This window comes from Mustela nivalis, assembly GCF_964662115.1.
Source record: "Mustela nivalis genome assembly, chromosome: 12".
Taxonomy (NCBI): domain Eukaryota; kingdom Metazoa; phylum Chordata; class Mammalia; order Carnivora; family Mustelidae; genus Mustela; species Mustela nivalis.
In genome coordinates this window covers 18,921,372-18,945,723 of record NC_139031.1, presented here as the reverse complement: position 1 = coordinate 18,945,723, position 24,352 = coordinate 18,921,372, and the positions used below count along the sequence as shown (strand labels likewise).

The window sequence follows — 24,352 nt, the reverse complement described above, 5'->3', positions numbered from 1 at the left end:
GGATGGCAGTTTAGTGTCTTGTAAATTTGATTTCACTGAAAGCCCTGACACATCATAATGGTGAAATCCTATTTACTGTAGCAAGCAGGATGGATAATGCTATTTAATACCTGGTGTACTGTGTGCTATCAGCTCATAGCTTTGTACTCCATGTTCTCATCTTACCTTCAGGTTAATACTTCTTGACAGTCTACATGGTAAATAGAGCCCCAAATTAAGTGCTGATCCCATGATTTGCAAATCTTTCCTCTAAAGTTCAGCACAGAAAAACTGGCTCCAGTTAAAGGGATAATTTTCACGGGACGCACTTTTAACAGGCTCACCCCAGGAAAGAATGTTAAGTTGCATATCCCTAAAGCCAGACTGAAAAAGTATTTCAAGGTTACCCAAACCACATTTCCCATTAGGAAATTCAGAGAGGTTAACAGAAAAGCCCATGTGTTTGAAAGACTTGTTGAATAATGAATTAAGGATAAGGACCCCATATCCACTACATTGCGTGGTTCGCTCCCTTCCCCCGCAGGAGAACAAAACAGAAGTGGGGAAAAGAAGTCTATTCCTGCTTGCTGCCTTTGGAATATCTGCAATAATGAGCTTCCTTTAGGGAGGCAGTGAAGAGTGTATAAAGGTCCAGGTCTTTGAACCTACATTATAAATAAATACATCCATTATATGAGCAAAGATAGGATGATACTGGCCCTTATTAATTTCTCTACCTAACAATGACGATCGAAGCACATTTCTGTGAGCTATCATTACTTGTTAATGAGGAAAAATAAGAGCAACTCAAGGGCCATGCTAGCAAACTGCTCCTAAAACCCCTGTCGTGTGTAATGGCGTTACAATTAAAAGTATCACTGATTTCTATCGTCTTCAGTGTTCAACTCCTAGACCAGAGAACTTTATTTCTGCAACTCTGGGTGACTTCAGACCACAGGGAATCGGCCTTGATTTCAAGATGAATGAGGAAACCAGTACAAAAATTCAGAGGGTCAGTGGAATAATAAATATCTCTAGGTTGACAACTGCAAACCAGTCATCTACCACAAAGTTATGCTTTTAACGACTGTGCTAAATTTGCTATGTCACACTGTATGGCCAGAGCACACACCCTGGTCTGAGATGTATGAGTTACCCATAGGACCTAAAATCATTGATGACCATACAGAAAGCACTCAAAGGGGGGAAATATCAAAGGGTTTTTTTTAATCCAATAAATGTATTAAATTATCTTCCCACCCCAGAAAAGACTCCTTATGTTTTAGTATCTTAGATGTCAGTGAACTGTGATTCTATCCTGCATTAATCCCATCAAAAGGCTGACCAAGCCTCACTCAGTAAAGTATTTTTGTAATGACAGACTTCATCTGGTAGTAAAAATACATAATAATTTCTTCCCAAAAGCAGCACACTGGGCTGACAATAATCTGTTCTGTTGTCGTTTCTTTTTATTATCGTTGTCGGCATTACTTTGCCCCAAGCTCTGCAGAGAGGAATAGAGAAACCAAGGTACTAATTGACAAAGAAGTCAAGCAATCAAAAAAGCCAATTAATCATACAGATGAGCCCAACGCTTTATGATGCAATGGAAGATATGCCACCCACTATAAGTAAAAGGCTTTTAAAAATTGCTCATTTGGTGTAAGTAAGCACGACCTCAGAATTTAATTAGTAACTCTCTCCACAGGTGATGAACTAGTAAAGTACTTTTCTTCTTAATGACAATTTATTTTTCACCATTCTCTTTGCACTGCTTTCTTCTGCCCAGCTTGTACAATTCCCTCTCCTTAATTGTATGGGATTGACTGCAGCGTGTATGCAAATACCTACTGAAATCCAGAGGAGCCTATAAACTGAAAGCAATACAGATCCCACTACCCTGTTGATCTGAACATTGTGACTATATGTAAGGCCTCTTATCTCCCTCAGCTCAAGTCACCAAGGCTTTTATAGCTCTCTTCACACTGTGCCAAACCCCGCCACTCTTATGAACGCCAAGAGAAAAGAGGAGAGCATATCAATTCAAGTTCATAATTGGGAAGTTAGACGCAAAGACACACTAATCACCAAAGAACTCATATCTGCAAGATGTCTTGGGGAGAAGGGGGTCCTTCATCCTCGAAGATCCCTGGGAGAATCTGGACTCTGGCCTCTTCAATCATGGCCTGGTCTTGCTTCTCACTTCCCTCCCAAAGGGCTAACAGACTACTACACATTCCCTAAAGAGCACGAATGCAATCCAGACTGTAATGAAATAACCATGGAAGCATTTATCAAAAGTAAGAGAAACTTTCTTTCTAGAGGTGGAATAATAGGCCTATCTGCTAGCAACACTAGGAACAAATGAACGAATGGCTCAAAGGCGTTTGTGAATTGCTTCAATGACTACGGCTTTCTTACTTCAAAGTAGAAGCAGCACAACTAGACATTAAAATAGTTCTTAGTGGGGCGCCTGGTGGCTCAGTGGGTTAAGCCTCTGCCTTCAGCTCAGGTCATGATCTCAGGGAATTTGGGATTGAGGCCTGCATTGGGCTCTCTGCTCAGCAGGGAGCCTGCTTCCCATCTCTCTCTGTCAAATAAATAAATAAAATCTTTAAAAAAAAATAAAATAAAATAGCTCTTAGCAGTATGCTGTAGCTGCTAGGTATTAAGACTTTATTTACTCCCTTTTGACCAAATGTTCACAGGCAGTACCAAATCCTGGGGAGAAGATTCTGCATTTCGAATGCTTAACAATCTTGTAGACTATGAGGTAGCATTAATCCCATTTTAACATCGGGACCTAAAAAGTTATATTAGAAGCCAAAAAGAACTAGCTTACCACCCAAAGAGCTAACATGCAACCAGCAGGATTTAACTCTTGAGCACAGAACTAACAACTATTTAAGCTAGTACTGGCTAATGGCTCAAAAAGCTCAGGTGTTGGACCTGCCTCCAAACGAAATGTTTTTGTCAGATATTTTTGGGCAAGTTACTTGAAGCCTTAAGGCGTTCATCTAAATAATAGGACCGACAACTTCATAGGGCTGTCTGTGTGAATCAAATGACATAACCCATGCCAAGTGTCTAGCTCATGTAAATGCATAATAGATGTTATTGTGAGTTACTATCGCAATGATGATGATGCTACAAATAATATCAAGACAAACTTGATTCTCATAGGATAGATATATAGTATTAATTTAAATGATGAGTTAAGAAGATACCAGGTACTTTGTGGCTAGTCAAAAACTATACATTAACTACTTAAGACACAATTTTATGGTATTAAGTTTAGTAAATCTAGGATTTATTCACTTAACTCCTCTGTGAGTCAGGGTAAATACAGAGATGAGAAAATGACATTTACCCTCAAGGAATTTATGCGATAAACAGAGAACAAATCACAATTATCATAGATGTGGCACCACAAAGAGAGGTATATAAAACACTGTAGAGCACTCCCTTAGAGATTTGTGGAAAGCTTCCTAAAAACATTTAAGAACCTTGTCTCTGAAGGCTGCTTTTGGCTTCCTCTCATCAAATCACCAATCAGGAATTAATATCCTCCAAGTCTCTTACATCAACAACCAGGAGTTAATACTCAAGTCTCTTTCAGTTAGGCCACACATCTCACTGTGGTCTCATGATATGTAATTAAAATACAGAAATTCACTTCACATCTATGTCAATGTCACTTGATAAAGCCGGCAACCTTTGCAATGAAATAAGGACTTGAAAAACTTTTCAAATGGCTTTGACTTTCTTTCTCAGTCAAGAGTCACTGCTTTTGGAATACTGGTCCTAAGAAGGGTGAACTGGTGTCCAGTTAAATCATACTTATTCCTCCTCATAAGGGGGTGACAGGAGAAAGTCCTCTCAGACACGTTAACTAACCAGTATGAACACATGCGAGAGAAAGCTCCATTCACACATAGGAATTACCTAATTGATGGAATGTATTGAAATAGATCAAAGAGGCAAGCCGCGCTGTGCTACAGAACCAAATGTGCTCCACGTGCTCGGGCGACTTGGGTTCACAGTCTCAAAAGAAATTCGTATCAAGTCAATGAAAATGATCAGTTCAAGTAATAAGATTATGAGTCATCTAAAAGTGATCGTGTACATAATGACGGTGTTGATCTAGTTGATGGGGATCACTTTTGGAATGATTCTGTGAGATTCTGTCAATGTTCCCTCTCCAATAATGATACACCACCTGGTGTCTGGCTTATGGCTTCATTGTTTCATTTGGTTTAAATAAAGACATGTACTTAAACCACTATTAAACCATAGGCAACTTCAATTTCTTATAGTACACATTAGGTGATTCTACAAGTTATCATAATATTATAATCTTTTTTTTTTTTTTTTTACATCATGCACTATTGGATTCAGCACTTTTATATCTTCTAACATGAATTGTATGTAGAATTCCTAATAGAAATGGTGAGACACTGCACTTTTCACGGTCATCACAATACAAGGGGAACTCTTTTTGCAATCTTCTGCATTAAGCCTGCAAAATGCTTCATCACTGAACACCTACATCTCTCACATATTCCTGGAAGAAATCCAATTGAAGGAAATTAATGTAGCTACTTCAGGAATGGCAGTAATAAACAAACATGATTTTACAGAAATGGAGAGAAGACAGCAGGAAGTTGAGCAATACTAAAGTAATTTCACGATTCTTAGTGTTTTGTACACAATGGAAAGTAAGCAGATATTCTTTAATGGCAACAGCTTTTGTTAAGCATTTTCCAGTTTTCAAAGAGCTTTTATATACCTCGTCTTATCTGGTCCCCCCAAAAACTCATAAACGTGAGCAAGGAATGGAGTATTACCCGCACTTCATAGATAAAGAAGCAGAGACCAGAAGAGATCAGGTGACTTGTCAAATAACGGATGAGAGCACCATGCCTCCTGACTTCTAGTCCAGCCTGCAGTTATTAGGTAGTAACAAATAGTACGCTGATTCTTCCACCGTAGGATTTTTCCAAGCTCACTGGTACTGCTCAGTTTTCAGTTAAAATTCCTAAATAACTACTTTCCAGCCGTATCTTCAAAAAGGAAAAAATATATATTTCACCTACATAAAAAGATGCCAATTGCAATGATTTGACATCATCACCATGACTCCATCTGATCCACCAACCCTTGTGCTAACTTGAGGCCAAAAACAACAGCTAGCTGCTCAACAGATTGGCTTCTTCTGCCAAGAGTGAATCCTCTCAGTATTTCACATTAATCACTGAATTACCACCATCAGATTAGTGGATTTATGAGAAACAGATGAGTATTTTTCATTGTCTTTTCTCGTACCTGACAGTGATCAATGACAAATCCAAAAGGTACCTAGCGCGGTAATACCTGATGGCAAAGAAAATGGCCACTGGGTGGGGACAGAACAGGTGCTGGGTAAATCCCCTCAAAAAATTATCAGTCGTTCATTTTATTCAGCTGACATTTATTCAGGTACAGCGTTCTGGAAGGGTTGAGGTAGACTAAGAGTTGACTGAGTGGTTACTCTGTGTGGGACACTCCTGTGTGGGACACTACTGCAGGTGCTTTAAGAAAATGAGTCCTTTAACAAATCTGTGAGGTAAGTACGATTCTATCTTCATTTTTCAGCTGAAGAAGCTGAAATCTGAAGTAACAGGCTACAAAAACTCAGCAGGTGAATGTCCGTCCAGCGCCTTCAACCCAAGTCAGAGGCTGTGCTCTAAACGAGGGTTTTGCAGACTAGAACTCCTGAGTCAAATCCAGCCTGCTCTCGAAGGCCCTAAGAGTGGTTTCAGGTTTTTAAAGGGGGGTGGGGAGTGGCGGCAGGATAGGAATCAAAAGAGGACTATCTCATGACATATGGAAATCACATGAAATTCAAGCTTCAGTGTCCATAAACTGGAATGCAGTCACACTTGTTCACTGACACAAAGGTTGTGGCTGCTGTCACACCACAATGGCAGAGCTGAGCAGTTGTGCTGAGAGCAGAGTAGCCGTGACAGAAACCATACATGGGCAGCAAAGTCCGAAGTAACTCCTATCTGGCCCTTGACAGAAAAATCTGCTTACTGCTTATTTATCATCTCTACCTGGATGCCTTTTTTTTTTTTTTTTTAAGATTTTATTTATTTATTTGAGGGAGAATAAGTGAGAGAGAACCTGAGAAGGGAGAAGGTCAGAGGGAGAAGCAGCTCCCCAAGGAGCTGGGAGCCCGATGTGGGACTCGATCCTGGAAGTCCGGGATCATGACCTGAGCCGAAGGCAGTTGCTCAACCAACTGAGCCACACAGGCACCCCTCTACCTGGATGTCTTAACAAATATCCCAAACTTGAAGTATTTAAAATCAAATTCCTGATTTTCTCCACCACTCGTATCCAGATCCGTATCTGAATAGTCTTCCCCATGGAAAATCCATCCTTCTAGGTACAGAAGCCATAGATCTAGATATCCTTGAGTTCTCCCACTCATGTTCAAAACCATCAACAAACCTGATCAGCTCTGTCTTTGAAACATCCAACCCCACGCTTCATTCCTTCCATGGCTAGCAGCCAGGCCCAAGCTATCAGTAACCCTTTTCTGAATTACCGCCATTACCTCTTACTAGGTCTCTCTTGCTTCAGACAACAGCCAGCAAGCCCTTCCCCACACTCACAAACCCTTTAGCCGTTCTAACATGCTAACACAGAGCCCTGCTGCGGGGCTCTGGCGCTGGCTGGCTTCCCATTACTGCAGACCTTTTCCCAAACACTATCTATCAGACGGGCCCTTCCTCTCCACCAGACCCCACACCTACACTCCAAGGCCCTGGGACTCCTTTTTCTTGGCTTTATGGCAACCTGCTGTCCACTACATACACTTCAGCTCCCAGAGGACAAAAGTTTCATTCATTTTCCTCATTAGCACGTCTCTGGCACTAGCCCGGGGCCTGACGTATATTAGGGGCTTAAGTAGACATCTGTTCGACGAAGGAAGAAATGATCTCTGCACGCAAGCAGCACGCACACCAGCGACACACAGACACGGGTGAGCATATTGTGTAAATAACTGTACTGAATGGGACTTAATACTCTATTTCTTATTTTATCTACTTTCTTAGGAAACTTATTATCTTACTCTAAACAAACCAAATTTTAGAGGTTTCCATCCAAGGGAAGAAAGACCCAGCTTTGTATGGCCCCAGTGTGAAATGATTCTGGACAAATCTGTTACTGGACAGGGGCACTGATGAGGTGGCTCAAACTCCCATTCTGAAGCCCACAGTCTCCTCTTGCTTTAGCCTTAATCCCTGCCTTAGAATCTCTGTCAAACTCTAGGGCCTCCCACAGGTACTGCCTCAACTCCTCCTCCTAACTCCTCTTCCTCAGTCCTACTGTTCAACTCCTGCCCACTGTTTGGCCATAGATGCAGTGAAACTGCGATTATGCAAGACAACATATCCCCTAAAACACGTCCATTTCTACAAACCCGTTCAAGTGTCATCAACATTAGGGAGAGGCGAGAGCAGCACTCTACTGTCTGACCTGGGGGCAGCGCAGTTTCTAAACGTTTATGAACAAAATACCTGGGGGAGGGGCAGAGCCATAAATGCTTCCTTGACCCAATAACAAGACCACACCCTGAAACAACCAAAGAAGGAATGACATTCCCTGTGAGAATGATCTACCTGCCTGCCTGGCTTCTTCACTTCCTTTCAACTAGGAGAAGCAGCTATAGTTCTAATTATCGATGCTTAAATAACTCCATGGGAAAGTTGCAGATGTGGTTCTAGAAGAGAATCAATGACAAGAAATAGTCATACCCTCTCCTCCAGTCTAGCCAGCTGTTCTTTGTAGAATGCATCCTGCTTCTTTATCACTCGATCTTTCTCTTCCAGCTGCTTAGCCTAAAAAAAGAAATGAAGAATATACTATATCAAGAAAAAGCAGCAACAGCAAAGCAAAAGTCAAGTATAAATTGCATTAGAAAGAAGTACACAAAGCCGAAGATTTTTGCAATCTATTAGGTCTCTGCCATAGAACAATATTAATAAGATGATGATTGCTGTATTTAAATGTAAAGAAGGAGTCTACATTGTGCTTTTTTTTTTTTTTTACTGTGACAGCTGTGCCCTACTTTGTCAGAAAGTGTCAGAATACAACACAGACAGTTTTATTTAACTTCTTTTGAAGAGTAATTTCAAGGATTAATATTTTATACAATAAAACAGATTTATTCCAAGCGTAAACCACATGGCTATTAATCTTTTTCTTTTTTATGGACAACAAAAATGCCTATATGACATTTCCTATATAAATCTTATGTTTGAGAACCCTTAAACCCATTGAAACCTGCACCTAAGTCCATGTATTAGTCTATTTTCTTTTTTATGAAGCAGTAGTCTTTGGAGCAAGGAGCAAAAACCACTGTGTTTTTTCAATAATTAAAAATTAATAGTAAGAAATAAAAATAGTTCATTATAAAACTCAGTCATCCCATTTCTAAGATTTTTTTTCAAAATTAAAAAGGTAGTACAATTATTTTGATACATGAAAAATAATGACAAGGATAGTTCCTTATGGATGTTTTTCAAGGTTAATAAAAAATGCATTTTTCAAATTGTTGTTTGTATCTTCATCATTACATTGAAGTGATCCTTATCTCTGAGAACAGACCTCCCACTCACCCCAAGTTAGAAAAGTTTTAAAACATTTTGGCTTCAGTAAATGTTGACTACACACTTGATGAGAAATCTTAAGATACTCAGCAAGTGTGTATGTTGGCATTCCCGCCCTTCTGCCATGTACCCCATGTTTTTGCAGGGTGATCAAGGGTCACATGGCTCAACCTTGTGTGAGGGGGACTTCCACTATCTGCTTAGTTAAGTGTCCCCACTTGGCACATTTATAGGTCATTGCTTTGCTACTTACTTTGTCTTCAATGTCCTGCAGCATGTTAAAAACAAACAACAGTTATTTAACAACAGAAGTAGTATTTTTTTCCTAATGTCGCAAAGAAATCTGAGAGATGATATCTAAGATGCAAACCAAAGAAGGCAATAGGGAAAAAAAAATCAGAGAACTTGCTTAACTTAAGACACAGTTAAATGACACTGTGCTGCTACAATTTGAATAGAAGATTTCAATGAAAAGCTCATGCTGCTTGAAAGCATGTGAATACATTTAAAAAGATACATTAAGATTATATTAGAACATATTCATATATAAGTACAAAATAATCTATGGCTCCTTGGTACAACATAGTAAAGACCTGACTAGCCTACCAGGAATATAAAAGAAAAAGTAAACAGGGAAAGGATTTTTTAAAAAGCTAAGTGTGAAGAAAATAAGCATGACTATATGATCTACAGAGAAAGGAGATTTTTTAAACTGAACACATAAACACCCAAAACAGAAATAAAGGAAATGTAAAAGAATTTATTTAAGAAAAATTCCATTAAAGATTTTTTTTAAGGAAATCATTAAACCAAATGAAAAAGCAAATGACAAAAAGAGGAAAAGAAATCACAATGGGCAACTGTGAGAGTTAAAGTTACTAAAATACAGAACACTTTAAAAGAGCCCTCTACCCCTCCCCTAAAAAAGCCAAAAGAAAAATACACAAATGACATACACTGGTAATTCACACACAAAAATACAAATAATAAACACATGGGGAAAAAAAGCCAACCCTAAGAGAAATCCAAGAGTGACAATGAAATACCATTATTCATCTACTGAACTGACAATAATATAAAATAGTAATAATAATGGCACGGATACAGAAAAATAATAACGTCAGAGTACAGCAAATATACATTCTAACATACTGGATGTAATTTGGTATAACCACTTTTTAAATGAATTTGACAAAATGTAATATTTTTAAAATGTACATATTCACTGAGATCTATACCCTATTTTTAGGACTTTTCTTAAGTAATTATGACAATATATAAAAATGTTCAAGATAGGGTTGTTTAGAATTGCAAAGATACCAAAATAAAAACGAATTTAATGGTTAAATAAAAATATCCTCAAAATATACTAAGTTTAAAAAGGAACAGATTATAAACAAAAAGGACAGTACAATCTCTTTCTTTGTAGGGAAAGAAAAAACCAGAAGGATACTCAACAAAATGTCAACAAAAGTTATAGTAGAATGGTAGGTTTATGGGTGATTTTTAGTTATTCCTGATTCTTTATATTTTCCAAATTAAAACACACACACACACACACACACAAATACTTTGTAGTCAAAGGACACAGGAGGGAATTTTCTGAGGTAAGAGAACTAGTCTGCTTGTTGACGATGGTGGTGGTTACACCACTGCGTGCATTTGTCAAAACTCATAGAACTATTTATCACAAAGAATGAATTTAACTATGTAAATAAAATGTATACAAATTAAGTACACTAAAATTCACGAAAACAAGTATATATATATATATATATATATATATATATATATATATATGGATGAATTTGTATATATATCTTTGTTATTTTTAATCTGCTTATCACCTGGCCAATTGTATTCTAGGCATTTAACCCTAGGAAATATTAAGAAAATCACACAAGGGTTTAGATCTACGAAAATATTAAAAAATGTTACTTAAAACAACAAACAAGCGGGAACAATATAAGTTTGTATAAATAAGATTTCGTCCAATAGGATATTGATTATAAAGATTACAGTCCAAACATAATGCCAAACATTTAGAGCCATTAAAAAAATAATGTTCTAATAGAGTAATTTTTTAAGTCAAAATTTTATTTGGCGGTGGGGGGAACAGGTCATGAAATAGTATGTACAGGAAATTCCTAATTTTGGTTAAGGAAGGAACAGGGAGAGTTGAGTGCACCTTGTTATACAGATTTAAAAAAGCGTTATCTATTATGCCAAGATGTTAACAGTGAATATGATACGCATAGTGGGATACTTTTTCTTATTTGGACTACTATACTTTCTAAATTTTCTAGAACAAATAACGACTTCTGTAATCAGAAAAATATTTCTTAAAACATTATCACATACATGCATCCCTGATGATGAGATGGAAACATAATATGAGATAGAAGCTCAGAGAGTGAGGTATTTAGCAATTATATTAACAACCAAATTGTTTTAACAACTTGAACAGTAATTTATAGCATGGAAATGACCTTACCTACAAAATCCTTAATGTACCAGCACTTGATTCTCTCCAAGCATGGCATTACCCACATTTCAGTTCTTAAAACACTTGCACTAAATGTTCCTTTTGTTCACATATAGTGCACAGTGAGACATTTTTTAAAATGCGAAGAAAAAGTAGTATGTATTCTATTATGGTCCTTTAGAAAACACTCAAGAATTCAATACTACAAACATATTGCTCGAGCCTACTGAGGACGGCATGCACCAAAAAATTTAATTTTGAGGAGCAACATAAATAAAGGATATATAGTGATGTCCTCATTCACTTGTCAAAGATGTAATCTTTGAAAAAACTTAAAGCAACGTGTGAAAAGGTCAGGTGTGCACACCATAAAGGAACTACCTCCAACGACCCTAAACCACCAAGCTACTGGCTAACATCACAAATCTTTCCCTAGACAGCCAACAGAATCAATAGTCTGAGGTCCACTGGGGAGAATAACAAAGCAAGAAACATAGCCACAGCACCTGAACCGCACATTGCTTTGAAACAGTTAATGTGATGCTGGGAGGGAAAGTCACACAATATGAATCCTGAAACTTAAATAAGCCCGGAATACATTGACTAAGCTAATAGCTGCCAAGGATGGAGAGTCACACTCAACTCATGAAAAAGCAGTAAACCAAGTGCAAGGAAATAAAACTTCTACGAATAACTCTCTAACAGGGAGAACATTGTTGTAAATGGACAAAAACAGAGGATTACAACATTACTTATTGTTATAGAACCATTTCTTAGGGGGAATAAATGAATATAAGAAATTTCCCCTCATCTCTTGTTTACTATTCATCCTGCTGCAAGAAATGTGCACTGATTAGTTTTCAGATCCTGTTAGCTTTGGGATAACATGATTGGGCTTGAAAACATGACAGAACTTAAGTGGATCATTATGGAAAACTAGAGCACCCCATATGCAAAAAGGACATAAAGAAAACAAGGAAATCCAGTTTTCTTTAAGAAACCCAACACAGAAATATTTCAATGTTTTAACTCCGTGTTGGTAGCTAGATTCCAAATGAAGTGCCCCTGTTTTAACTTCCTTAAGACTTACTTCTTTGCAGAAAGGATTTGAAGGCACTTATGACAAAGAATATATAATAAGGTCAACAGAAGTAAAAACCGGGATTATGGACACGACATATTGTGCTGGTAGGAACTTTACCTTCCCACATACATTCCTAGGTAACTCTTCATAGCGAAAGCTTCTTGGCATAGCAGCTCAGCCTTCTTAGGCCCAGTTGCTTCTGAAGACTGAGGTGTGGCACAGAGTACATGGCCTGGAGAATCCCGTGACATCACAATCACCTAGCTCAGAGGTTGTACTGTTACCTTGGACATCAAGTACAAGGCATGTTAAGAAAAGATTCTGGGCTACTTGGAAAGCTTGCACATTTTAAATGACAAAGTTCCTTGAAATGCCAGTGTTCAATGTGAATAGCTCAAGGGAGAAAACAAAGCAGGTACCTGCTCAGTTTTCCATGGGAGGATACTATGACACCAGAGATTACTAGGGTTGAGAAAAGGCAACAACTACAAATCAACCTAAATAGGAAATCCCTATAATGGTATTTCCTATCATTCTAAATCTTATAACAAACCTGAAACACACACATAATGGATGGAGAGAGATTTAGTCCTTCACAATGATACGGATAATCTGCAGCAAAGATCAATCTCTATGTTAAACTCACATAAGCAAATAAGACCAGGGAAAAGCACTTTATTTCTCTTCAGAACTACACAGAACACAAAATATATAGGAACCTAAGAAAAGTATATGCTGACATAAAACAGAGAACTGAGGGCTCCAGTGGGGCTGAGTCATAAACTTGTAGGGTAATAATCTATTCAGAAGCTGGAGAACATGATCACTGTGAATACCAATTAGCCATAACAAAATAAAGTAGCCATGTATTCAATCAGCTCAATACTAGACTTCTGTTATAAATGAGAAATTACACAGGGTTCACTGAGCCTTTATCAAGTGACATTAGTAAGCAAAGAATCATACTTAAAAGCACTGTTTTCTGAGCCACATTAGGTGACCGTCATCTAGGTGAATGTAAATGATGCCCATCCTATTATCCACCGTAGCACACCGTTCAGGGACGACTTAAGAGGCACAAGGTACGAGCAAACTCTAGCTTCAAATGTGAAACTACGGGATGCCTGGGTGGCTCAGTGGGTTAAAGCCTCTGTCTTCGGCTCAGGTCATGATCCCAGGGTCCTGGGATCGAGTCCCACATTGGGCTCTCTGCTCACCAGGGAACCTGCTTCCCTTCCTCTCTCTGTCTGCCTATTTGTGGTCTCTGTCAAATAAATAAATAAAAATCTTAAAAAAAAAAAAAGATTTTAAATGTGAAACTATGCTTATATGCGCAAACACGATGAGGCCTGGCATAAGCTGAATATTAGATGAAGACTTAGCAGCAAACTTCCTAAATCTGGAACTCCCACCCAAGCCTCCAGGACTTGATCAGTCCATTCCTTCCCAAGAAGAGCTTCGGGAACACTCTTCTTCATTTCACCTTCCTTCACGCTGATGACATACTAGAAACAGCCTGTTGAGTACGTCCTCTATCACTTGGGGGCATTTGTATTTATTTTCTTTACTTTTTACTAAAAAGTAAAGCAAACAATGAGTGAAGAGAGGACATGAAGTACATAAATTTAGAAAGAAAGCAACCTAGTATTGCTTTGCTTTAAATTTTTCCACAAGTTCTCTCCTAACATTTGAGAAGAACACAGGTATTTGACAAAAGAAGTAAAATTAAGTGCTAGATGAAATAAAAAAATGGTTTTGCAAGCTTTCTTCTACAGCTTTAGAGAGGAAAAATAATTTTTTAATGGCACATTCACTTCTCCAGCTTTCTAGTTTAATTTGGAACTTACTATCACTATGACAGATTGTAGAAACTCCACCTGATGGGGAGTTGGGAGACCCAGTCCTACTCTGCTAAACCACCATGTGACCACACACTGAACCACCCCAGCCCCTACCCATGGTCTTAAGCCCTTTTGTTATATTACTTCCTTCATGTAGCTATTGCCAAGTAATAACCCTGCTGCCTCTTCTACTTCTGTACCTAATAAAACTTTTGAATAGGTCTCTTATGGTAACCTCCTTTTTTGTTTTTTTAAAGATTTTATTTTTCAGTATGTATTTTTTTTTATTTTTTATTTTATTTTTTATTTTTTTTTTAATTTTTTAATTTTTTATAAACATATATTTTTATCCCCAGGGGTACAGGTCTGTGAATCACCAGGTTTACACACTTCACAGCACTCACCAAAGCACATAACCTCCCCAATGTCCATAATCCCACTCCCTTCTCCCAAACCCCCTCCCCCCAGCAACCCTCAGTTTGTTTTGTGAGATTAAGAGTCTCTTATGGTTTGTCTCCCTCCCAATCCCATCTTGTTTCATTTATTCTTCTCCTACCCACTTAAGCCTCCATGTTGCATCACCACTTCCTCATATCAGGGAGATCATATGATAGTTGTCTTTCTCTGCTTGACTTATTTCGCTAAGCATGATATGCTCTAGTTCCATCCATGTTGTCGCAAATGGCAAGATTTGATTTCTTTTGATGGCTGCATAGTATTCCATTGTGTATATATACCACATCTTCTTGATCCATTCATCTGTTGATGGACATCTAGGTTCTTTCCATAGTTTGGCTATTGTGGACATTGCTGCTATAAACATTCGGGTGCATGTGCCCCTTTGGATCACTACATTTGTATCTTTAGGGTAAATACCCAATAGTGCAATTGCTGGGTCATAGGGCAGTTCTATTTTCAACATTTTGAGGAACCTCCATGCTGTTTTTAAAGATTTTATTTTTAAGTAATCTCTACAACCCAACGCAGGGCTCGAACTCACAACCTTGAGATCAAGAGTTGCACGCTCCACTGACTGAGTCAGCCAGGCACCCCATGTGGCACCTGACTTTGACTTTGCCTTGTATCATACCTGTTTATCTACCCACAGTCCCTCTCTCACCTGTAAACTCTGAGGCAGGAAAAGTGATTTACTCCTCTCTATGGATCTCTGACTCAACCTCGGTCTGTGGCTTCCACAGCGGAAACACTCGGGGCATGCCAGCCCAAATGAAAAAAAGTACACTGAGGTAAAGAGTCTAGACACAACTTCTGGGGAGCCCATCTGTCACAGAATCTGTGATTTAGTTCAAAATACACAGTGTGACATTATGTGTCCATGTTCCTTAGGTTATGCTCTGAACAGGTGCTGCCACCATGGCCCTCGAAGACACATCATGTGCGCGCCACCAGCAAGTGCTTTCACCGGAAGCTCAAAACTGGAAGCTAAAAACGTAGAGGGGGCTACTCCAAGGGTGTCACTCGGGCGTGCCTTGATCAATAATGATGTTTTGCTACTTAGCACAATGGCTGTTGGAAATGAGATTTTATTAGTGAAAATGGTTCATTAACTAGCATGATAGATGTTAGATACAGGTTCCTTCTAGTTAGTAAAATGAAAACTGAGAAAGATAGAAAGGTCAGCTACCGTAAAGATACTCCTGCATCTGCTAGGTAAACTGTTTTGAGACTACTCGAGGTTATGACCACAAAGCTTACAGCTCTAACTCTAGGGATGGTAACCTCTGGCTTGATCACCTAACAGGCTTCTATCCAGATACTGGTCCAGGACAGAGGGTCTCACCTTTGGTACTACTGACCTCTGGGGCAAGACCATTCTGTGTTGTGGAGAGTCGCCCTCTGCCCTGCAGAATGCTGAGGGGCATAGCCAGCCTCTGTGATGCCAACCGTACCGCCCCAACCCTGAGCAATGACAACCAAAAATGTGTCCAGGCATTGCCAAGACTGCCCCCAGTGAAACTACTGGTGTAAAGGGATTGTTGGCTGTCTGAGGCCGGTTATAGGCAGCCTTGTTTACCCCAAGTAACCCTCTTCTTGAAAAACAAACACACATACAAATAAACACTTAAAAGAATAGACAATTGGAGCATCACAGAAGTTTACTGAATGGGTTATAGGAATTATTCCGTACCTGCCTGTTAATAAAGTTTTCTTTAATAAACGTCTGTTTGTGTTACAGAATCGAGCTGGAGTCTGGCTCACACTGGCAGGGTTGCACTGCACAGGTGTAACGCAGAACAGCTCACATACATGTAATGCATCATACCCCAGTGAGGGAGGACACTGGGAACCTTAGTTCTTTATTTTTGAACTAAGTGTCAGAAGCATAAAACAGGTATAGCAGTTCTAACATCTTCCCCCTCTCCTTACACAAACGGAATCAATGCCTAGACAACCTTGGATTTTGAATCCATGTGCCTGATGTTCAGTTCAGGCAGAAAGGACATTCATTTAACACGAACGGGTACTACTTGTTTAATATCTGTCCTGCCTGGGTAATGACAGCCCTGGACCTGATGTTAAATATTTTATGTATCATTCCTGAGAAGAGGCATATAATGCTTCCATTATAACTTACAACATTCAAAGGTACAAAGCCACATGAGATTTCAACACGAAACTGGTTCCCCCACTTACAGAAAGAACAGCCATCACCATATCCAGCACAGAAGAAACATTAAATAAATGCAGAATCAAAAGTGAAATGAACTGTTAGGGGTTCAGAGTTCTGGTAGCTTTATCTTCTCTGAAATGAAGACTTGCTTTAGCCACTACATGTTCATGGAAGACACAAGAGAATGTAAACATGCATCAAGTCTAAAAGACCATCCGTAACAAAAACAAGTTTCCAGAAGACCAAGTTCTATAAAGAAACGAGAATGCTGTGTCACAGAATCATTAGTAAGCTCAGAAACCTTCAGAATAAGAAGGATCTCCGAAAGAGGGAAAAGTGGTTTGTAAAAAGGGACGCGTTCAATGAAACTGCCGTGTGATTATGTGGACTCAGAGCAGGTAGGGGCTTTTACTATCAGATTCGGCTGCAGAGTAGATGGGCTTATAAACCACTGAATGTTGCCATTACATATAACAGCATAGGAGTCTTAACTCCGGACCACAGCTGACAGAGCAGAAAGGAACATCAAGCCCTTCCAATTGCAGCTGAAGGTGCAATTATACTAAAATGTCTCTCTTCTTATTCCATATTGCAGGGAATAATACTTCCATCTCCAGGCACTTACGTATAATCTTGTTTTACCATAGAGATTAAAAATCTCAGAAGCACTCGAACACAGAGATGCTAGCTCAACCCCATTACTTGTGCCAAGACATTTGGTGTCACTGATCTGACATGTAAGCTGAACAACAACACAGAGACAATTACTGCACAACTTCTGAGTTCCTTTTCTTTGTATTAACCTGTGTTTGTTCAATTTAAACTTAGATGTAATGTGTACACGATTAGGGCCAACTGGCTGGAGTCAACCTCTCCTCTTAGAATCTATTTTGTATTCCCAGCTGGAAAAACAAACAAATAAAACAAACAAACAAAAAAAACCCCACAAAGATCATCCAGCTCATGTATCAAGAAGTAAGCAAGGCTCCAAGCTCCTTGCTGACTAAGGGAATCCTTTAAGGTCAGGGCCAGAGTTGGCTCTGGCACTGACCTCTTGATGGCAGTGCACTCCCCATCACTCCCTGACTGTATTTCTTTTCATTTTGGCTTGACATTAAGGGAAGACAATGTAAAAGTGACTAACCAAAAATCTGTAGTTATTTTCAACAGTATTCAGCATAAAGAGATTTTCAAGATTTGCTGTAACGGCTAATATAGGCTATTCTAAAGATTTTTTTTTTTTAATTTATTTGACAGAAATCACAAGTAGGCAGAGGGGCAGGCAGGGGGTAGGGGAAGCAGGCTCCCCACTGAGTGGACTCTGGGATCATGACCGGAGTCGAAGGCAGAGGTTTTAACCCACTGAGCCACCCAGGTGCCCCACTGTAGGCTATTCTAAAAATGTGTTCGAAACTGCCAATATGCCACGTCAGTTCAGGTCTGCTGGGATGCGGATGCTGAGACAGCATTAGAAGTCCAAGAGATGTACTGGAGTAAGGGTAAAGGAGAGAGGGAACAGCACTGGGGGAGAGAATACCAGACGATGCTCTAGATCTGACACTTGGGATGTGAGCCCAGGACAGAAGAAGACAACAGCGTAGCTCTGAGAAAACCCAGCCAGGATGACCAGGAGCTTTGGAGCAGAGACTGTCCAGTAGAGGAATCCTGTGTCAGGGGAGACAGCCAGCTTAGAGCCCCTGCCGTGTGCTACCAAGCCGGTGGGGGCGTGACCTGGGGACGTACCCTGCAGTGGGTTTGGGGCTTGCGGCCGTTTGAGGCTTACAGCCAAGTGCACCCTTCACAGAGCTTCTCTGCTAGAGACACCCCAAAGGCACACTCCCACGGCTGCCATAGAACACACGTAAGGGCAACAAACTCTGAGCAGGTCTTAAACTTCAGCTTCCGGTTCAAGCTGAACATAAACCAGCAAACCAGAGAGCGGTTCTATCGGTTTGAACTTATCCGTCCTCGCTAGAATTTCTCCGGCTCGGTCAGGTCAGGCCAGGCTGGGTAATTCCAACTGGACCTGCGGAACACAATTTGATCCAGAAATCCTGTGTAGCAGGAAAAGCAACAAAACAGTCATTGAACAGTTAAAACTTTCAGTCCAGTTTGGCTGCTCACTCATGATCGTGGGCAAATTCCTTAACCTTTCAGGGCCAGTTTCCTTTTTTGTAAAGTTAAGGGGGTGGGCTAGATCATATTCAATATCCCTGTAACATTCACATTTTATGCAGTACATCTACCACAACATTTCTCCTATTATTCTGTTTGAATCTACTTGAAAGTTAGGCCAGAGGAAATTCAATGAATGTGTGTGTTCTGCTGCCAAATTGCTAGGATGCTACAAACACACATTCAAAAACATTTGGAAATGACGGTGCGTATGTGACACCTGGTTGCCAGGGGCAGACGCTGCATGGCGGCAGCGGCGCTCCCTCCCTGCCTGACTTGGCATCGGTCGTGGGTCTGTGGCTACCGGAGGAGTGACAGGGCTCTCTGTCCCAGCAAAATTCACAGGGCTGCTTCTTGAACCTGCTGCACTACCTGTAAGATTCAAATGGGTGAGACAGACAGAAAAATGGACTACTTTCTAAAACAAGTTCAACACACTGGTGCTAAGCAAGTCACACTAGCTATCGTTTTCTACGGAAATATGAACATGTTCAGAAAATACCAGGACATCTTTATCTCACATATAGGCTTTAAAGAGGGCAGTGCAGTGTCCTTGCATCCCAGGAACATTCAGTGTATGTAAATCCAACTGCTCACGGAAGAGGGGAGAGAGAAATTTAAGTAGAGCGCAGGATTCTACCCACTCCACTGGGAAGTCTGAATCCGCTGTACTCTCGGCCTCTCTCATTCCCTGCCCAGTAAATGGAAGTCTAGTGGTTCAAGAGAATACAGTTTTCATTCACAAATCCTTAAACAAAAGCCAACATTTCATCTAGTGCTCAATTGAAGAAGCCTAATGACCTAATAACAGGAAGAAAAATAGCATGGCTGGACTCCTAAGAATAAATCGGAACTAAAGAAACCTTTGCCTCATACACAGATTTTGGTTTTTGGGTTGTTTTTTGTTGTTGTTGATTTGTTTTGTTTTAGTTTTACTGACTTGTAATTGACAAATAATATTCACATGCTGATTTTAAAGCTAAATTCTTAAGTGAGATGTGACTCCATGTATCCCAAGAAAAACTGGAATTGGCAAAGTAGTAGAAGGATAAAAATTTTTCTAAAACATTCCTCAGCAACGGTCACGGAAATGAACGAATGAAGGAGAACCTGGCCCTTCATGACATCCCATTTTTCCCCAAACCTGATAGGAGGAGGATTTTAAAAATCTGTAGCCTCTGTATGCCTCCAGCTTAACTGATGGGTTAAAGGAGACACGAGATCATGGGAACAATGAATGATTAAACTCAAGCTTGAACAAAGCAAAAATGGAAAGACGTCTTAGAAAGGAGGAATGAAGAGAATGCACCCAAACCATGAATCATCCAAATGGAAAGCAACAGAGTACACCAGAGAGAATGTAAATAAGCCACTTCTATTCACGGATCAAGCTGGTTGAAGAGGGATGAGAAGGCGGCTGGTATCTGCTTCTGGGGGTGGGGAGGGGGTTCCACCGAATCAGACGTCTTCTCATTCATTCCCTCAGCGTGGCCAGCTTAGACCTAGCATGGTCCTCATCCCTATTTGTACACTGGGGTGGAAGGACCATAATGAAGCAGAGAACTCTGGATTCTCAAATCCTAGAATCCCTTGGCACACGGGGGAGTGCCTTTCATCAAAGGTTTGCTGAACAAGGGACTCAGGAATGGACATAACCAAAACATTAGCTCAATTCTTAATATTTTTGGTCACTATTAAGGACCTAAAACTACATCATCACTTTAGAAAGCTTCACTCCACAGCAATGTGAAGTAAGGAGTATAGTTTTACACCTATGTTTTGTTTTATAAAAGATACATGTATTTATTTTGAGAGAAAGAGAGAGTGCACAAGCAGGGGAATGTGTGCACGGCTTGAACTCATGACCCTGTGATCATGACCTGAGCCAAAATCAAGAGTCAGATACAACCAACTAAGCCACCGTGGCCCCAACTTTTTTTTTTTTTTTTTTGGCATTTAAGTAAACAGTTACAGACAGGAGACTTGCCTGAAATTCACAGGTGGAATAGCTGTCACGTGAAAACAGAATTTCTGACTCTTCCCACGACAGCTCAGAGGGCAGACACTTCTCTAAGTTGGGACCCAAGAATAAAAAGCAACCTCATGATTTTGACTTGGTTTTGCCTGCTGGGAAGACAGAATATTATTAACTATTTGACATGATACCCTGCCTGCCTTATAGTTGTGCCTATCTTATTACATGTTATCTTTCTGGCTTAAAAACCATCCTCCTGTGAGTGTAATTTTCATTCATCCATCATTTGATCGAGGCCAGAAAGCTCCTAGCAACTGTTCAGACTGAGAAGCTAAGTGATCTGATTCCAGCCCCAAGGAAAGTGACCCCCACCCTCTTGCCTCTTAAACCAAATGCAAGTAAAAAAGACGATCTTAATGACAAACTGAACGGCACTGGCTGCTATATTCGGCAACTATCAGAAATACTCCGATAAAAAGAGGAAGGATCATATACATATGAGGCAGGAATGTGCCTTAGAAACCAAGGTCTTCAGACGTAGAAGATCTAACTGTGCGACAGCTCTATGCACATGAGACCGTAAACCTACTTAGTCATGGGTTAAGAACGGAATACAGGTTATCTTGACTCACATTTTAAAGTTGACACATTAAACAACATCTCAAAAAAAAAAAAAAAAAAAAAGAAAAAGAAAATGAAAAAAAAGCCTGCCTGTGAGTAAGAAAAAAGAATGCAAAAATAAAAATTCTTACTGTTCCCAACGTAACATCCTTGCTCCCTCCCCTAACCCCACTACAATGCACGTGCATTGCATGCATTTGCATGTGGGAGCATCTACAGAGCTTCTAAGTGGTGTTTATGATCTGGGATGAGCACTGCGGAAGTGGACAAAGATACTACAAACCACAAATTACAAGAGCTGCGAGAAAATAAAGTCACGGAAAGTAACAGGTATAGATGATAAGCATGAATACCACCACGTAGAGGTCATTTAGTATGGTAAAAGAAATATTGTGCTGAAAGCTCTGGCTTGGTTCTTTAAAATTTTACATTATTAGCCAGCTATTCTGTTTTTTTAAAATGTTGAATGTTTTGTGATTCTTGACATTTGTCACCTAGCACAGAATATTCAGGCCCTGGCAAAGAATTAGTGCTTCCCCCCCCCCCCAAATGAACTAAAAAGGCAGCCTGTTTGCTCTGAAAAAATGGCGCCCACCTGCTATTAATCTGAAGCTGAAAACAAGCTGTATAATGACATTTAGCAAGTTAACATTCCCCCCACTTTCCTCAAAGAAGAGCACAAGTGACATTTCATAATCTTCTCAAAAATTTTACAAAAAGTTCTGAGATGTGGATTTATATTTTGCTAATAATAAACCGCAGATGACATACGAGATTATTAAAACCAGATACTGTGCCCCTGCCGGGTGACAAGCCTGGTTTAAGCACTGGAGGAATTCCCTCCCAAGTCCCCCCATCTTCTTCCTTTGTTCTTTTTGTCTGGTGTCAGATGAACACAAGCAGTAATGATGACATGATCAAGGAAGAGCTGACAACTGGCTGAATATTTGTAAAAAGACTGCTGAACTGATCTTCGCAACAAGCTCTATTTTGTCCTCCTGGAGCTGCTTTCTGTCTGCTGAGGTAGTCTGTATCCTCAAGAGCTGAAATGTACCATAAAGCTGTTAATTTATGTATTCTCCAAATAGTTCCTGGAACACTTTGGAGAACTTTTCCAATGTGGTTGGTAGGAAAACCTGGTCACCAACTTACTCAGCTCTAACTAAGCATAAAACCAGGATCTGAGCAAGACTACACAATTCAAGACAGTCCATAAATGACTCTGGGGCACTTGTGAACATGTCTCTTCCTGGGCTTTCAAACCCTATTTACCTGCAAACATGCTAAGTTAATCTACCTATCTGAACAACAAAATCAACTTACCTATTCATTTATTCAACAAGCACTCAATGGAAACCTATTTTATGAAGATCCTCCAACGCTGTGCTAGACATGGTAGAACAATAGCCAAATCCATCTCAATGACCATACATCACAACTCTAAAGCTCCAATTTGCACAGAGCTGCAAAACCACCAACCATCCCTTCTTTTCCGTGAGGGCTGTGTCCTTCAGGGATTTACAAACTGGGGTGGAGGGCAGTGCACGGGTTGTACAAACAAACAGCCATCATAAAAGATAATATATGATAAGGGCAGTGAGTACTGCAAAGAAAATAAAGATTCGATCAGCTGGGCTGAGCTTGAAAGCTTGATGAGTGGGATTTAGATGGGCAGAGATGGAGTCAAAGGCCACTGCAAGAAAGGGGACAGTAATCAAAGGTACAGAGGAGAGAAGACAAGAGCCCTGGGCATGTACAGCAGCTGAAGAGGGAATTACAGTAGGAGGGTCAGAACGTAAGTGGAAACTAACCCGCAGGAAGACGGAACTGTCAGGCTAAGAGGTCCAGACTTCAGCCTGTAGGCCATGGGGAGCCTCTAAAGGTTTTTGAGTGTGATGAAAACAGTATTTTAGAAAGATTAATCCTAGTGTATGGGATGGATTAGAAAGAGGGGAGAATGCCAGTGGGGAAACCATTATGGGGGCTGTTGAAAGGATCCAGGTGTGAGATAATAGAGGCCTACATGTGCTGAATGGCAGTTAGGTTTCCACCAGCACGTTCTAAATCCCATCTAAAGTAAATAACATAAGTTCTAATGAGAGGACAGTGCACTACTGAAAGAACAAACCATTCTCCAAAACACAGGGAGGTGACGTGCAAGGATTAACACAGTGTGTACCGTTAGCTACGCCACAGAAAATCTCCGCATAGAAAGAGACAGTGAAACCATGTCATCTGGAGATGGGCCACTGAAACATTTGATGTCAAACACACCATTCTAAAATAAAATTAACTGGAAAGGAAGATATAATTAATGAAAGAGGACAGAAACTGGGACATGTCATCATGAGCTATTAGGCATTATTTTCTTTAAACACCAGTGACAGTCAGAGGTTGAAATTCTGGTGTTGAAGAGAATTATGCCATCACAAGGAAAAATACAACTGGGAGCTTTCTCCATGTCTAGCTCTACACAAGTACCAATGCCCTCCCACAAAAAAGCTCAAATTTGCTACAGTCTAACACTAAATTTTAATTTTAATAAAACCTACCACCTTGAAGAGATCATGATGGTTCTAGATAAATTTTAAAATATCCTAATTTTAATATTTCCTCAGATTTTTCACTGACATGTTGTTTAGTATGCCACTTTTAAAATGTGACTCAAGGAAACCTGTATTCCATTCTTAACTTGTGATTTAACTAGCTTTTAGGTAGGCATCCTTGTCTCAGGACCTCGGTTTCTAAGGTATGGTTGAAAAGTCAGAACTCTAGACCCTCTGCCAATGAGTTTCAATAGAGAGTTAAGAGGCCCCGATAAGTGAGTCAGAAGCGCAAGCCTTTATCCTATGCACTGGGTCCAGATCATGTTGGCTCCTTTAGGCTTCCACAGACAATTC

The 24,352-nt window shown here is 39.9% G+C and overlaps 1 protein-coding gene across 4 annotated transcripts in view; it reads right to left on the bottom strand.

The window, feature by feature from the left end:
- The window catches only part of CHCHD3 (coiled-coil-helix-coiled-coil-helix domain containing 3), a 276,050-nt gene that overhangs the window by 87,604 nt on the left and 164,094 nt on the right, over positions 1–24,352 (bottom strand). For 2 of the 4 annotated variants that reach the window (XM_082693987.1, XM_082693988.1), the window contains exons 5-6: positions 8,893–8,907; positions 7,785–7,868 (exon numbers count right to left, since the gene is read on the bottom strand). In XM_082693987.1, the coding sequence (XP_082550113.1) occupies positions 7,785–7,868; positions 8,893–8,907 (99 nt within the window). The remainder of the gene's footprint in view (positions 1–7,784; positions 7,869–8,892; positions 8,908–24,352) is intronic. The other 2 variants (XM_082693989.1, XM_082693990.1) reach the window with 1 other exon arrangement.